This window comes from Thunnus thynnus, chromosome 23, assembly GCF_963924715.1.
Source record: "Thunnus thynnus chromosome 23, fThuThy2.1, whole genome shotgun sequence".
In the NCBI taxonomy this organism is placed as follows: Eukaryota; Metazoa; Chordata; class Actinopteri; order Scombriformes; family Scombridae; genus Thunnus; species Thunnus thynnus.
Genome location: NC_089539.1, coordinates 15750600 through 15767811, shown reverse-complemented (window position 1 = coordinate 15767811; position 17212 = coordinate 15750600). Strand labels below are relative to the sequence as shown.

Genomic DNA, 17212 nt, shown 5'->3' with positions numbered 1-17212 from the left:
CTTGACAAACATAGCAACAAGGCTTGGCAAATGGTCAATTGTCTGGGTACAGCTGTATCTACCCATATTAGGTTATCCCTAACTGTATTATCTCATCTCAACCAGGTACTCTCATTTCATTCCTTCCCTCTTACAAATCAATCTTCACACTTTTAGATCTCAATAATTCATCCCCTCTCTTTTTATCACCTTTCTAATTTGTCTCTCTGAGAAGAAAGAAGACACCTCAGATCTAGCTTGGGACTTGGGTTTCATTCTGTTTGTTCTTTCAGCAGAATGGGGACCTGTGAGCATAAAGTGCTTTTCTTTGCTCTTTGAGTCCAGAGGGCCCCATCAAACTTCGGGTACTCTTAAAAAGGACTTGATGTACAAACTGTTTTATAAATCTCACCGTATATACCGTATTGTCTTCTAAAAATGATTTCTACATGACTTAATTTAGCATCTGATCATATGTGTGTATAAATTAGGGTTTGAAATCCTACTCTAGCTTATTGTACTGCCTTTAAAAATTTGGAAGGAAGGAAGAAAGGAAGGTTCATTTCAGTGTTCTAAAATTCATTAAGAAAGAGAATACGAGACACTGTTCTGTCATGTCCAAATCTCTTTGTGATCATTCATTTTGTGTGTCAGTGCAACTAATCATGGCTGGGCAATGGAAATTCTAGGGCAATTAGCACTGATTCAGAACCGATCACTTCTGAAATGATCACAGTCCTAAATCAGTTACTGTCAAATTCAAATGGAATCATCTGAAAATTAAAAAAAAAACATAAAAAACTGTTACTCACACATTGAAGAGGTTCAGGCCAATGCGGTAGAGGCGCTTTCGCATGACGTCAGTAGACAGCGTTGGTGACTTACAGCTGGTGGGGTTCTCACAGTGGTAGCGTGGCAGACTGAGGATCATGGCCTGCAGGGCCTCCTTGGATGAGGCTTCAGAAGTGGAGCGTGCCTCTGTGGATGTGCTGCTGCTGCTCATCTGCTCTGAGCTGTTGTCTGCCATCTCAGAACCACACCTCTTGACCTCCAGCGGCTCTACCACAGGAGAGCTCCCCAATGGTACAGCCTCATGTGGTGGAGGGGCCTGAGGGAGTTCTGTTGTTGGTGGTGGTGGCGGCGGCAGCACCACCATCACCTCCTCTGGACTCTGAGGGGCAGCCATCTTGTCCAGAGGGGTCAAGGGAGGTTGCTCCTCCTCCTCAAGCTCTTCTTCACTCGGAGGGGGAGCGGGGAATTCAACATCCTGATCGCCTCCTTCTATCTCTAATTCTGGGGGTGGTGGGGGCTCTTGTGGGGGCGGAGGGGGATCTATGGGTTCAGCTGGAACTTCTGCTGGGGGAGGAGGAGGTTCTTGTGAAGGGTAAGGTGGAATGGAGGCTGGAGTAGAGTTTGTTGTTGTGGAAGTAGCTGTGACAGTTGTGGAGGCTCCTTCTTGTTGGATGCAGCTGCCGAGGGTGACAGAAGTGGACGATTCCATGACTGAAGATGAAACACGGAAGTTCTGGCTGTCAATCTGCACTGTCACATCCCGGAAGGCCATCAGCAGCTTGCTTGCGCTTCTTGACAGGTCACTTGGGTCCACCGGGCCTTGATGAATTGTTGACTCTCCCACACCACTTCCCTCTCCTCCACCTCCTACTCCTGCAGCAGTAGCTGCTGCAGCACTGAAGGAGTCGGCACTGAACTGATAAGTGCCGCCTTCTTGCAGTGAACACATGGTCTTCAGGCTCCAGTTGCTGAGTGCATCGTCTATGGACTTTGCCAGTGACTGGACCTGTTCAGTGAATGAGTCTTCCAGGTCGGTCAGAGTGCCACCAACTGTGGCAGGCAGAGATGGTGAGCGCACCAATGGGATACCTGCCAAGCTACAGCCTTCTGCCAGGGCCCGTTCAGCAGAGAAACCCTCCGTGTTTTGCACACGGACCTTGCGCAGGGAGATGCGCCGAGGCAGACGACTCTCCAGCAGCGAATTGCGGATCTTCTCAAAGTTCTTGCTGAGCTGGTACTGGCGGAAGGCAGTCTGGATCTTGCAGGCAGCACGGCGAGAGATGAGGTGGCCACCGTATTTGTGCTCTAACATTTCGATCTAGAAAGCACAGGACAGAGGGATACAAAAGGAAAATATTGAATTGGTGAAAATTCTGTTGTATTTTTGAATTTTCAAAGCGGAGATAATGGCCAATAACATATGAGTGACAGAAAAGTAATGTTGTATTGTCAAGTTCTGAGCTGAAGAAAAATTGGATACAGGCAAGCTTTTTTATGAAATTGATTTTTATGAAACTTAAACATGTCACCAGATACTTATCAGAACAATCTGCAATTACTGGTAGAAATATAAATGTGGACTCAGTCATGAACTGTATTATAACTATTGCAGTGATAGCTGCATATTGAAGAGAAATTGCATAACACAAAGTATACACAGGTAGTTAAGAAAATTTAATTTGCCGAAGGTCAAAAAGTGTTCTGTGCCACTGACTCCCACAAATGTATCATTTATATTTGCAAGAGGGTAGCCTGAATGCCATGTCACTACCAGGGTTTTTTAATATTCTCTTGTCTGTCTCTGTGGTGCATGGAAGATGAATAGCGTATATGAGTTGAAAGCAGGCTGAAAAGAGGTGTGGAAAAACAGGTGGAGTGTGGGTGGAAAATGAATGAGTTGAACAGCAGAAGAGGAATGAGAAAACTGTGGTGGGAAAAAAATAAATGAAAATCCCAAGAGATGAAAGAAGTCCAGTTTTTGGATAGAATAGGCAAAAATTAAATACTAAAGTATTACAAATTCAGATATACTCAGATGCATTCAGTAATTCTATTTTGCTGAGTGGCCTTGTGATGTGTATACAGTTTGGTCAAAGCCACAGTTTGAAACAGAGAACAGTAATAGCTGACTCATGGCATTTGGACAAACTGTTCTTTTCCTCAGAAAATAGAACTCATAATCTCTGCGAATTCCATAGAGAGGTCCTCCACACAACTTTAAATTGTCTGAAACTGAACAAGCCATTAATCTTGCCTGTGAAAAAAAAAATGCTCAAATGCTGTGGGAAATAGATAGAGATGTAATATAGCCATCCTCATCTGGCAGCAGCTCAAACACTAGATGAAACCTCTTTGAGTTTCCCAGAACAATCAGGGTGTCAGTATCTTTTGAGGTGCCCAGAAAGCGCTCTTATCTTCTCAAGTCACTCTGTGTAGTGCATATCTTTTGAAATCCTTTCCTTTAGTCTAAATCAATGAATATAATTCTGTTTCTGCTCTAACTTTAACGAGGGCACGTGTGCGGAGGAGGTTTTGGATTTGATAGAATAACAGTGTCATATTCTGCTTCTTACAAATATGAAAAAATGTACATGTTCTAAATATGCTGCATAAAAATATATTTAAAGTGCACATTAAAAATAGCATTTAATTCTAGGAAATAGAGATGCTTGTTGTTCCCTCCCTCCGTTTTCTCTGAAGGATTTGGAGCTGGCTTCTTGTATCAGGGTGATGTACTGCATACATGAGGATTAATTTCGTCCAAGTAAAATATCCCTCCTGTAAATTTAAATGCAACTGAACCTATGGTTACTGTGGCCACAGCGGATCAAAAAATGACTTTCTGCTGCTAATCTCCTTTCGCTTTAGTCCTGGACAAAGTCACCCAACCACCTCATATTGGACTTGTGCAAAGAGGCACCGATAGGCTGTGATGCCTTGAGGGTTTGCAATTTGTGATAAGTGGTTAGTTTAACAAGATGCAGCCTCTCCCGTTGTCATTGGAGGAACAGAATCACATACAAAGCTCTTTAGAAAAGTGGAATGACACTGAAAATCCATCTTATCTACTCCATTTATATTTCACTGCAGAGCCTCTGTGAGCAAAGTGAGACGGACTGAGAATATTAAGGTGGTTTCTGAATAGGACACCAGTTTTGAGCGTTACTGTATCTGCTGATGGCGACTTCTCAGTAGAGTACATTACTGTCAACTCTTGTGGACCGGTCGAACTCACCCTGAATATTCATCACTTTTTAATCGGGATTGTTCTGTGACTGCGCTGTATGCATTCTTAAAACGACAAGGTTAGCCTTATCAACATTACCCCGCTCCAAAATAGACCTTTAGTAGGTTTTGTCTTTAAAAAACAGGAGCAGAGGTAATATGATTGACCTCATTACTCAGAAAGGTGTCCCTCATTAAAACAGATTGTGCAAAGAGTTCCACTGCAGAGGTGCCCTTGAAAGTGAGAAATGGCGATCAGTGTGGCTGCTTTTGATTAAATGTGGCAGTCGAGCTTGTTTGTTTTGCCTTCTGCGTAAGCTGGGTCAGGGAAGAAGAATTGTGGGGCAGTGGTGGCCTAAAGGTTAGAGAAGCGAGTTTGTTCAATCCCCTGGACCGGCAAGATAAATCTGGGTGGGAAAAGTGAAGAAGCAACTCTTGCCTCTGCCCCCCCCCCCCCCCCCCCCCCCCCCCCCCCCCCTCATTACCACCACTGAGGTGCCCTTGAGAAAGGCCCTTAACCCCAACCGCTCCAGTGGAGCTGCTCAGTGGCCGGCAGACCAGACTGTAGTTGTACTAGGCAGCTTCCAGGTATGAATGTGTAACTGTGTGAATGTGATCGGGGCGTTCCTGAAAAAGAGAGCATTGCTCTCAGAGAAATAAAGGTTAAATAAATAAATAATAAATAAATAAACCATTTGTTTCATGTTGCTTTCTTTACCAGAATTTGTATATTATACACTTTTCCATTCATATGGCATTACAGCCACCACAGCAAGCTGTAACATGATGGATGGAGGAATGGATTTGATGCCAGCGTCTGTATGATATAAGGAAATGTAGAAAAGGGTCGAACAAATAAATAGCAAAAACACAGATGAGCAGAGCACTTGAAGACACAACAAGCCAAGTGGCTCAGGGTGTTGAGGAGAAGGTAAGATACAGAAAGAGATGCTGACACGGGTGATTGCACTAAGAGTGGCACAGCTGAAAATCCCCCCCATTAGCCGACTGTCAGTTCTACCTCTGATCACTTCACTAAGCGCTGATGGAGAGAGATTATTCCGGAGACGCGGTGGTGGCACTGCTCTGTTCCACCAGGGTCTCTAAATCGATTCTGACGGGCAGATCAGCACCATGCTGACCTCATGTTCCCATTTCAATGAGGGGAATAAAAGGTGGAAAACAATCCAGTACAAAATGGTGCTAAGACTGCAGTGTGTGTAGAAAAAAAGTGGAGTATGTACTGAAAGATTTAACACAAAGTTTGAGGGTTGAGGGTGAACAAGAAAAAGGTGAAATGGTTTTATAAAGGATACATAAGTGAGGATAAAGGAGACATGTAAATATTTAACTCAATAGTTAAGTCAAATATAATTCCAAATGATATGGGGTTGAAATAAGCTTATAATGGACATTTTACGTAATGATCCCACTGAAATAGAAATTTTAGCTCAAATGCAGAGACATTTCAAATATTTTTGAGCTAAAGGAACACTGGCTGATTTTGGGCTTCAGACAGTGAAGGTAGATATCTTGGCTTGAAATATGGGACTTTCTCTGACTCTATATGAAATATTAAAGGCAAAAATTCATAGATGATTTCTTAAAACTAACACCTATATAGCAGAAATATGCAATTATTTGGGAAATTTGTGCCCTATGACTATAGAAAACTGAGAAAAAGGCTGTAGATTCCCCATACTGCTATTAAGGGGGAATCCTACAACAACCAGAATGCATTGTGGGTGTTTTGTCCAATCAGACTGACTCTATTGATGGTGTGTTCACAGCCAGATTAGCATCAAAGACAAAGTTAGTGCAGTGCTATATCTCTTATAACTATATCTTACTAAGGCTAATTTTCATTTGCAAAACATTTTCATTATCGAAATGTTGTGCAAGCAAACACTGTTTCTTTTACCTATTTTGCGAGTTACAGATAAGACACAGTTGCTGTTGTTCTGTTCTGTATTCAGAGTTGGCAAAGTCTGATATAATATTCTATCAGAAAACAAAGTCAGGTTCACCAAAGCACCACAAAGATTGACAATCATCAGCAGGCAGGCACCAGTCAAGCATCAAAGCTACCCCAGCTGCAGTGCCTCTATTTCAGCTGTGCTGCAGCTCTGGTGGTAGTTTTCTCCTCAAAACTCAGCAGCTGAAGTATGTCTACATTTGGCTGAGGCTGAAGCTTAGCTCTGCGCCACACCTCTGCTCTTATTTTGTAAAGCTAGTGGTTTTTTTTGTGTTAGTGTTGTCATGGAGAAACTCAGCAGCTGGCAGTGTCTGATTTTCCCTATCACTAGTGTAACATGGTAGGCAGGAGTGGTTTGGGAGACCCACATTTTACTGTCTTTGAAGGCACCACTACAGAAAATGTGGAAACATAGCTCTAAAGCAGATCTGCCAGCAAATGAGTGGGGAGCTCTGGGTGCGGGCAACATGGAGGGAAGTTAAACATTGTTCATTTGCATATACTACCCACTTCGTAATGATACAATGCTGGTTGAAAATCAGCAAAGTTTCACTTTAATACCCAGAAGCTTTAAAAAAGGAGTGTGTTTTAGTCTGGAAATGTTTGTGCTTCAAATGGAAACATGTCTCCAAATTATATGTCAACCTCAAGACAACAATACACAGTAGCTTTTTTCTTTTTGTGATTTTGAGGAACATATTTTGCCATGATTATTATTTCATACATATTTTATTATTATGATATAACCTGGTATTAAATGTCTGTCTTATAACTCTACTTAACAATGTTAAAGCTGCATTATACACACTGTTTTACTCGTGACATTTGCACTTAATTTATTACACTAAATTAATAAAGGGCAAGCTTGTGACTTTGAGAACTCTGTTCATCCATTTTATTTCCTGAATTTATACATACTTTTAACAGTAAAGTAACACTCACAAAAGAATTTATTTAAAGGAATAGATTGACATTTTAGGAAATACACTTATTCACTTTCTTCTGGAGTTACTGCTGGTTGCCTGGCAACCTCTCAGTGATGTCAAGACTCAGGAAGTCACTGCTCCCAGCCAAGGCGTACCCTTTGGTTTTTGTACAAATTAAACAAATGATGTAAACATGTTAATTAGAGAGCTTTAAGGGTGCTAGTAGGTGGATTTTGTTACTGTTAGAGCCAGGTTAGCTGTTCCCCCCAGTTCACAGTCTTTATGCTAATCTAAGCTAACTGGCTACTGGCTATAACTTAATATTTGAGGGACAGGTGTGTGAGTGTGGTATCAATCTTTTCATCTAACTCTTGGCAACAAAGAAATTAAGCGTATTCCCAAAATGTTGGTCTTTTCCATTAAAATACTATTTGTTCTTTCTGCCATGAATCAATCATTTCTAAAATACTGATTAAGGGTCTAACCCTTAAATGTAACGACTCATGCCTAAGCAAAACCATAGATTATTAGATCTTACATGCTGCAGAAATTCAGGGCAAAATGCAAAGCCGTGATTATTAGCTTTCATGCTAATGCACACTGTCTTACAGCACAGAAACATCTGCATGATTAATGAGATGATTATATAACAGCAAAAACTGGAACACAACTAATGCTGACTGTATTACAAAATGAAGACGATAATAAAAGACTCAATGCCATCAGCTTATGGTGATCCGTTTAGCTGATACATCCTTGAAAAAAATCAGTTAAAAAATGACAGACTGATTCTGACATATAAAAAACTTAGAATGAATGAAAAAATAGGATTAGATTATATCGCCTCAAACAGCAAAACTAGTCTCATCAGAGTGGCCAAAACTGAGATGATATATTTTCTCTGCTCTCAGCAGCAACATACTGAACAATGTCATCACATTTGCTAATTCATGCTTTTTTGCATCAGCAGTTTTAAGACAAGCTACTAAACATTTAAACTTATCCCTTAGAAGATCTTAACCCTAACATGATCCCTGTTCGACATTTCTTCCATGTAACTTGCGTATTTAATTGCAATTATGAGTGAATACAAGCTGCCAGTTTGAAGTTTTCACTGCCAAATGTTACACTTTATGGAGATAAATGCCTTTTGATTCATGGGAACCTCAATTAGTCAAGCAGAGATTAGCAGCAATTACGGAGCAGGAGCAGTCATTTAAAGTCAGGTCTCATCACCTATCACTTCATCATCCTGTAAAACTAAAGGTTTTGCGGTAGCATGGATTACTTACATTTCCAAGACCTCTCCATTTGATGAACAACTTTTTCACAAACTTGTTGTTGCTATATAAACAAGGAAAAACACACAGTGGTGTGTTCTTACGGCTTTGTCGGAGACAATTTAAACAGACTCAGTAAATCAAAGTGTGGACAGCAAATTAGTCTGAGAAACACTGGTTCACTTAACACAACTGAACACACACAACTAAACAAAATTTATCTTCAACTTCAACTTTTTAAATATGGTTTTAGTCAGTAACATAATTGTTTATATAAAAAATTCTCCTGAAGGGTTTGAGGATTTAGGAATTTACAGTAAAATAATCTGTGTTGCAGTGAGTGGGTGGGTTTAAACTTTAACTTTATAATAAAATTGTGTTCTCAGTTTATTAAACAGTCCTGTTCCCTCCAATCACAGATGAAACAAACTCTTTCCCATTTGAGATAATAGTGAATGATCCCTTATAGAGATGAGGAAGGACGTTAATATAAATTGTACTGGTGTTGTTCCCCTGAGACTGTTGTTCATCATATTTGGTACTGCACTTTTGTAATTTTTAAAAAAAAATAACTTGTGTGTTTTTATCAGCAATAGTCATAATATTGTATTACTTTGGAAACATGTACTATTTGGCATCCTGGAAAAACACATTAATTTGAATTCTCAATTCTAATATTATAATTTCATCGGCTAAAGGTTACATCCATATATAAAAATTTATAGGTAAAAGGCCTAACATTTTGGTTTTCACAAAACAGATCAAACAGTACACTGACTCCACAAATTTTCCCAGTAATACTAAGGCTGTAAAAAAAAAAAAAAATTGTTTTGAATAAATGAATTGTTACTCCACCACTGACTTAGAGTTGTTGTTTTTTTCTTCTGTAAACCATATGATGCGGAATTAGTACTTGTTCATTTATCTCAATAAAAAATTGCCCCATGGCATGAAAATAACATGTTAATTAACCAATATTCCTCTATATTGATTTATAAATTATAATATTGTACTTCTAAAATGACATTTAGGCCATTTTTTTTAAAGTAAAGGGGGTTTCTGCATATTGAACGCTCAACCTAAAGTGAGTGAACGCTCAAATACTTCAGTCACCAGGTTCTTCCATTGCAATCAAGGTATCGCCCCACAGATCCAATTACTCTGACATTGATCTGTGGATGCATCAAGCCCCTGCACCCCCAGCTGTACAGACAGAAGATCAATCTCACTGATTGCGTATCTCCAGCATCGTTGACAGGGAGATAGTGGAAGGAAGGTGTTTCAGATGTGAGATTAAAAGAGTGGGAACGGAGGTGAGAGGGAGACACGGGTTGAGCTGAGGTTAAAAGAGCACAGAGTCTCGAATAGGGAAGTGTTAAGGACATGAAGTGAAAAATTGGTGATAATGGAGCCAACAGAGAGTGAAATAAAGCAACCATGTCACTGAAATACATTAGTTTCATTGGCCAGTTACTAGAAAGGGGATTCTAGTATTCTTTTGCAGCTCATTTTATATTTTTGTATTGCTCATTCACATACCTTAGAATTAAACAAATATCCAAATGACACCAACTGTATCACCTCTGATTTATTTTCACAGTCTGTAGCTGGTGACCTGAGACTAAGAAACACTTAATACCAGGGCTGCTTTTATGGATTGTTCTGGGTTATTGATTTAGAGTGGCCAAGTGTGCCACACCACACTTAGAGTGACAGAATTGCAAGTCAAGACTTGAGGGAGGGAGGTCAGCAACCTTTGTGTCTTATAAAGAAACAAATTAATCCATGAACATTGTAAATTTGGACCTTTAAAAATACCCTGCATGATGTGCAACTGCTATCTTTAGGGCTACGACTAACTAATATTTCCATTGTCTATTAGTCTGCAGATAATTGTTGTGGTCTATTAACATAGAAAATATTGGAAAATGCCCATTGCAGTTTCCGAGAGTTCAAGGTGACATCTTCAAATGTCTTGTTCTGTTTGAACTTACAGTGTTATAAATCTAAGAGAAGCCGCAGATCCACACATTTGAGAAGGTGGAATCAGCACATGTTTGGTATTTCTGCTTAAAAAATGACTTAAGGGGCACTACAGCCATTTGATATTGCACTTGCATAGAGTTGGGGATCTTACAATAAACACATCTTTTAATGGTCAAAATCGAAGGAGCAGAGAAGGAGCTCTACTTTTAGTCCCAAAAACACTACATTTCCCATAATGCAACTTAATAGCATCTTTCATTAGACCCTTGATTCCTCCTAAATGCCCCCTTATTCTGTTAAAAATGTTAAGTCTCAAGCCCAAGCCCTGATGACATCACTATTACATCAACATCAAACATTGGGAAGCTCCTTCTAAAGCCAAAGAAGACATTATTCAAGTATTGAGTGTGTAAAATCGGTGGAGTGTCCCTTTAAATGATCAATCAGTTATCAAAATAGTTGCAGATTGATCTTTTGTCGAGCAACTAATTGATAAATCGACTAATCACTCAGCTCTAAATGTATTCACCTTGACAAAAATCTATGTTGGAGTGTAGAATATTGACCAGAAGGACATTAGGAGCCCCACAAGTTTCTGCTGCCTTACCTGGTTGAAGATCCATGGACTGAAGAATGTTGGTTAGATGGGTGACAATGAAAATGGAAAGCAAATGACTGATGGTCCTTGAAATGGAGATGAATATGTGATGATTTCCGAGCCCCTGATGATCGGCATGATAAGAACACAGACATGAGAGCATGGAAATGCATGTCCAAATACAGTCACAGTTCATTGACATATCAGTATCAAACGCTCAGAGGACAAAATCAGTTTAACTGGCTGTAATAAGATGAGAACAGATAACAGTCACATGCTTCTCCGTGGAAAAGACAAATTGGGGCTTTTCATCATCCACTGAATATCATAAAGCAGCAGAAAAAACAGAAATTAAAAGGCTTTTTATTCATGCAGATACATTTTTTTTTTTTACATTGTTTCTATATTACTGTACCCTGATGTGTGTATTTGTATGTGTGCATATGTACATGAGTCACTCTGTAAATTGCACCACAGCAGTAAAATGCCTGGGGATTAAGTAATATCATACGCTCCTTCACAATCCAAATTTGTTGAAAGACAAAACCATGTTAGGATGAAATGATGACATGACAATGACAATGATGGTTTATGATAATGAAGAAAAGGAAGTAGATACAGTTTGGAAAGTCTAAAAGTGCCAATAGGGATCAATACGACAAACGGACAGAAATAAACCCCAGCTTTGCCCCCAAACCAAAATTCCTCGACTTCAGACAGAAAACTAAACATCACAAACATGTTAGACCACAAGACGTACAGTACACACAAGCCAGGTTACCTGCCGCCCTCCCCCTCCCGCTCCCCTCACCCAAACAACACACCAACCCTCACAACCCACCCATCCCCAACACAACCCTACCTGCTTATTTTTGAGGTCAAGCGAGAGCTCATAGTCGGAGGTGGCGGAGTGCGAGCCGGCCCCGTTGCGCTGCACCCTCAAGGGCGAGGCCGTATGGTGGAGACTGGCTCTCCTCCCTGCACCACCTCCTTTTGCTCCTCCCCCTTCCTCCTCCTCCTCTTCCTCCTGTGCTGCCTCGCCCTCACGTCGTTCGGCCTGTGTCTCCTCTCCATCTTGCTTTCTGTTTGCCTCCCCATCTTCTTCCGTCTTCTGCTTCTCTTGCTCCCCCCCTGTGTGCTCCTCTCTGCTAGGTGACGGGGCTTTAGAGGCGTCCTGTGCTGCTTCCTCACTCGGAGCCTCGACTTGGGGCTTAGGCTCAGGCTCAGGCTCAGGCTTAGGCTCAGGCTCCGGCTCAGATGTAGGCTGGGGTTCCGGTTCAGGTTCTGGCTGAGGTTTGACTTCGGGCAAAGGCTGTGGTTGAGTCTGTGGTCGCGACTGGGGCTCAGATTGCGGCTGTGGCTGTGGTGGTTCAGTCTGTGGCTGAGTCTCTTGCTGCTGTTGCTGTTGGGGCTGTGGTTGTGGCTGTGGTTGTGACTGGGCCTCACTCTGCAGCTCCCCCTCTCCTCCCTTCCCTTCCTCCCCCATAGACGAGTCTGGAGAAAGGTCATCGCTGCAGAAAGGAGGAGAAAACGCAGAGTGAGGTTGCTGCTGCATCCGTGGTGAGCTCTGACCTCTTCTCCAGGCTGCCTGGGTCAGTGGTAAGAAGTTGACCCTTTTTTTTGTGTGTGTGTATGATCTCACTCACTCTGCTACCTGCTCTGTTCTGTCTGCCTCTCTTGTCTGTCTAGACACTTGACAGACAATGAAAACGAGGAAAATGTACAGCACAGAACAGCTGACAAACCCACAGTGTACAAGATTAAATAAAAAAAATATATAAATTGCAGCAAAACCTTCAGAGGAAATGTGAAGAAACAAGAAAGTTGACAGCCGATAGTGACACACACGCAACACACACGGACATGGGGGACAGTCATGCAGCTAATACAATTGACTCTATTCCTTTTAGACTTGTATGTGTGTTTGCATATGCGTGAATGGTTGCACGTATTAGTGTTAGTGTGGGAGGTGGCAGCTTTTTATGGTGTAGCCTAATAACACAGAAGAGAAGTGGGAATATGTGTTGTGTTTTGATTTGATCTGTTTCTGAACAGAACAACTTGACCATTTTCCTTCTTTACACTTTTTTTTTTATAGCTTATAGTATTTTCTTTTGTCTCATTATAAAGTGATGTCCTTCAGTTAAATCATTTCCTATTGGTCTGACATTCTGTAATGTTGTTTCCATGTAGATGAAGTCATACATGCATTAAATATGAGTCTGGCCCTGCAGTATAGGCCTTCTTCTGTCATGTTAGCATCATTAGCATTGACAGATAAGAGCAAAATTGTCTACATCTTTCAACCAAAAGGCACACCCATAACAGAAAGGACACCAACATGTGAAAATGTATCATTCTACATGTATTTGTTAAATTACTACTAAGATATGATGGCACAAGTATAATTTCGAGTGAGCCCTTTATTAAAGCTTGTTCTCTGTGGAGTCACACAGTGTATCTACATAACAAGAGGATGTCTGATGTTTGAAAATCTTTTTAAACCCAAGGCCTCTGAAACAACAAATGTCAGCTGTTTGAGGATCTGTTTGGGACCATCTTGATGTATTGACTTGTTTGACTTTCATTTTCTATTCTGAATTGGCAGCGTCTTGTAATTCATTTGCAATGTTGTCCTGTCTAATGTTTCAGCTGTTCACTATAAGAACAAGAGTCTACAGCCATGCTAGCAGCTCTGTGAGGCTGCACTCTGCACAGCTAAATGCTAACATGCTCACATGTTCCTAATGACAATGCTAACATGCTGATGTTTAGCAGGTATAATGTTTACCATGTTCACCATCTTAGTGTTAGCATGCTAACATTTGCTAATTAGCCAGTCAAGATACTGCCAAAACTGGAGTATTGGACACAGTGAAATTTTGACCTGATGATGGTGCTAAAGGGCAGGCTAAGGGATTACCAAAGTGATTACAATTTATCCTGAAGGGGACATGAAAGTCTGGAGACAAATTTCATGGTAATCCATGTGTAATCCCGGTAATCCTATGTGTTCAGACAGAACACAAAGCAAATTTTAAATGCGCAGTTACATACAAAGTCAATGTGAAGACACAAATAGACTTCGTCTGGGGCCGCGCAAATTGATGCTAGGACATGTCTGCGCGAGTTGAAAAAGTTGGCTGTTTGGGGCAAATAAACACAAATGGCCAAGCAGTCGAATACATGTGAATGAGGCGAGGGGAAAATTTGCTTCGCGTTCTGTTTGAACACACCATAATAGTTGTTGAGAAATATCAGTCTGGAACAAAATGATGATTTGAAATCAACCAACAGACCATCACTGCTATTCAAAGAGCCATGCTGCTAGCATGGCTAAACACCTACTAGATTAAAAAGTAGAATGGAAAAGTTGTGATGGTTAAATTCACAAATAAACCAATGTCTAAATATTGTATCAATCTCCATTTTCAGATATAACGCAGAGACCTGCTTATGTTTCTGTTTCAACAGTTGTCCGGTTTTGCTAATGTACACGTATTGTAAGGGCAACATGTTAAGTATCAGCAGATTTTCTTGAAAGACCCTTTGAATTCAAGCCAGGTTTTCACACTAGTTGACAGTGGTTGTGATAACAGCTGGGCTTGTTATTATGAAGATTAAGATAAGACTTTTTTTCCCCTCTTATTGGATACGGCGATAAGACTAGAGTCAGTGAGCATAAAATCAGGACATTCAGGCTGGCATATGCAGAGTGCTACAGAAGAAAATTGGCATGATTCTCCCCAGAGGGGGAGGGAGCTTCACAGCGATGACAAACTTTCAGTGTAAATCTGTGTATTTGCCAAAAAGTTGCAGTGACAAGTAAAAAGAGTTAACAAAAATGTAGCTCTACATGCTAAGTAGAGAAGTAGAAGTGCATGAACGCCCAGTGTTTGTGCGGATTTGTAGCTAAAATTTGCTATCTTATATAAATGTGTATTTATAAGTGTCTATCATATATCTGCTTATTTCCTGTTCAAGTCCAGAGTGTGTTTTAGTGTGTACACAGCCTTAAATCTGAAAAAAGATCCAAAGAGATTTGTGCACTGCAAAATCCTGTCTGCTTTCCCTTCCTGCACAGGAGGCTCCTTTCTCATTTTCATCACACGTTGCAGCAAAGAAGCTTGAGGAGAAAGTATCTTTAGCAGGTTATAGCTGGGTCTGCTACTTCTAAAATAGAGCTCATATGAGTAATGAATAATGAATAGAGAAATAAAGTCTGCTGCTTCAACACTCAGCTGCAGGTGAGCTTTTCTTGTGCAAAAAATAGATCTGCCTGGAAAAAAAAAAAAAAAAACGTCTTTCAGGAGGAGAGTTGTAACCTTCCATCTCTGCTTGCAATATTTCCACTCATTGTTGTGAATCTAAATGTGAGTCTTTCCTATTAGCATTTTTCTGGTTGTTCTTGTTATGGTGAGAGATAATCTGACAACCAATAGGCTACATGCAACTGGGTTTAAGCCACATTTTGATAAGGGAACCAAAAAAAAAAGTTACCTGGATAAGGGATTATTTGCGAGGGGACACATTAAATTAATCCCCATGTAAAATGAATAACACTGCATATTTTGTGTGTGTGTGTGTGTGTGTGTGTGTGTATTCATGTACAGCATGTGTGTGCATGAGCTCAAGAGTTATTGTACTTCAACGACGGCTTCTCTTTCCTCCATCTTCTAAGTCTGTCACACACACTCTGCATATCAACCAACTTCTCATCCTCATTCCTTTCATCCATTTTGTCAAGCTTCCTGTCATCCTCTCTGTCCAACCATCTCTCTCCCCCTCTTACTCACACACTCATACTCTCTCTCTCTTCCGCTCTGTCCTCCACCAGGTAGGAGATTGAGCAGTTCCAGGTGTCAACGTGAGACAAGCTCTGGATGCTGCCTCCCTCTCTCGCCTCTCATTTTTCCATACGTCAGTATTGAAGACGGATGAGCGCAGTCGTCTCTGTGCTTTCCATCCAGAATATAATTACAGTGTCTGCTGACGTCTTCTGCCCTCTCTGCTATGATTGCTAACAAGCTGATACTGTAGTTTGGTGTGAGTCCAGGTTTGTCTGTTGGTGGTGTGCGCTGTTTATGTTGTGTAGCGTTTATATAGAGTATTGTGTCTCTCTAAATAGCCCTCTGAGTGGCTCACGATGCAGCTGTTATCCACTTTTGATTTCTAGCAAAACAGGATGCCTGAGTTTTGCGTTAAATATTGATGTGGAATTAATTATAATTTGCATTTATATACAGGCACGTAAAACCATGCATTTAAAGAGGAGAGGGAGTTTTTCTGGAGCCAGCATCCAGCACTCAGAGGAACTACATCTTCTGCATCTGGCTTCAACTTTCAGCCATGATGTTTGCTGGTTGGTCTCATTTTTTAAGAGATTTATTCAACCAGAAAAGTGGACTAAGAGCACATTTTGCATTGAGACAACAACCAGGATGAGTGGCAGCAGGATAGGGGGATAAAATAGTCTGTCACTGTTGGACTGTGAGGATGATGACATCCAACAGGAAGGCCACCATCTTATGTTTTCAGCGTGAACTCAGTTATCTGCGGGCTGCTTCGACTTTCATTAACCTTGATCGCACAGCTTTTGCTGCATCATCACCATGGAGGTGTGCGGCAGCAAAGATGAGATATCGAGCCATGTGACCGGTGGGTTCAAAGGGTCTACCATCCTCTAGTGGACTGTAGCCAAAGAGTTGCTGAAGAGGGCATTATGTGAGGAAAACCACATCAGCAGAAGTCATAGCAAATGAGATCCCTGAAGAGGCTGCTCACTGTTATCATTTCTTGCTTAAGAAAGTAGTTTTGTTTCAATCTTAGGCATGGATTTCATGATTTTCCAATATAGAAATACAGTTTTATATTGAAATCATTCTAGCACTTTCTGTTGTGTTTTCTGCCTCTAAGAATTATTTCTCTTTTAAACCAAGCAGGAATCTGTTACCTTGTCACTTACGCTAAATCCCTCTTCCCTCTTCACTCCCTTATATCTGTTTCTCATAGCCCTCATAGAGAATTAATCAGTTCATCAGGCAGAAAACAAGGGCAGACTGGAGAGCAGAAGCTTCTGCATAAATAAGCATATTTCTTTCTTCCGAATCATGGAGAGGGTAATGTATGGGGTAAATTTGCTGAATACATCATCCGAGTGTATTTGAAATTCATCATAGTCTCTGCAAGCTGGAAAAACATGACTTTGTGCCACATGAACAGCAGATTTCATACTGTGGGGGGAGAATACAGAGGAAAAGATGATGTCCAATTGTAAATGGAGGTCTTTAATAGTGTGTATCTGTGTATTTGTGTGTAATTATGTTGTTATTATTCTGTATACTTTCTCTTCACAAATCCCTGAACCTGCAGGAGAAAAAAAAGCCAAAAGAAGCATTCTGCATAATAGCCAATTCACCTCACTCTAACACTGATGAATTCACAAACAAAT

General features: G+C 40.8%; 1 protein-coding gene across 4 annotated transcripts in view; it reads right to left on the bottom strand.

Moving 5' to 3' along the window:
• Nucleotides 1-17212, bottom strand: part of iqsec3a (IQ motif and Sec7 domain ArfGEF 3a) — a 116646-nt gene that overhangs the window by 41178 nt on the left and 58256 nt on the right. For 2 of the 4 annotated variants that reach the window (XM_067582055.1, XM_067582056.1), the window contains exons 3-4: nt 11624-12272; nt 792-2089 (exon numbers count right to left, since the gene is read on the bottom strand). In XM_067582055.1, coding sequence (XP_067438156.1) covers nt 792-2089; nt 11624-12272 — 1947 coding nt within the window. Of the gene's footprint in view, nt 1-791; nt 2090-10770; nt 10875-11623; nt 12273-17212 lie in introns of those variants that run through there. The other 2 variants (XM_067582057.1, XM_067582058.1) reach the window with 2 other exon arrangements.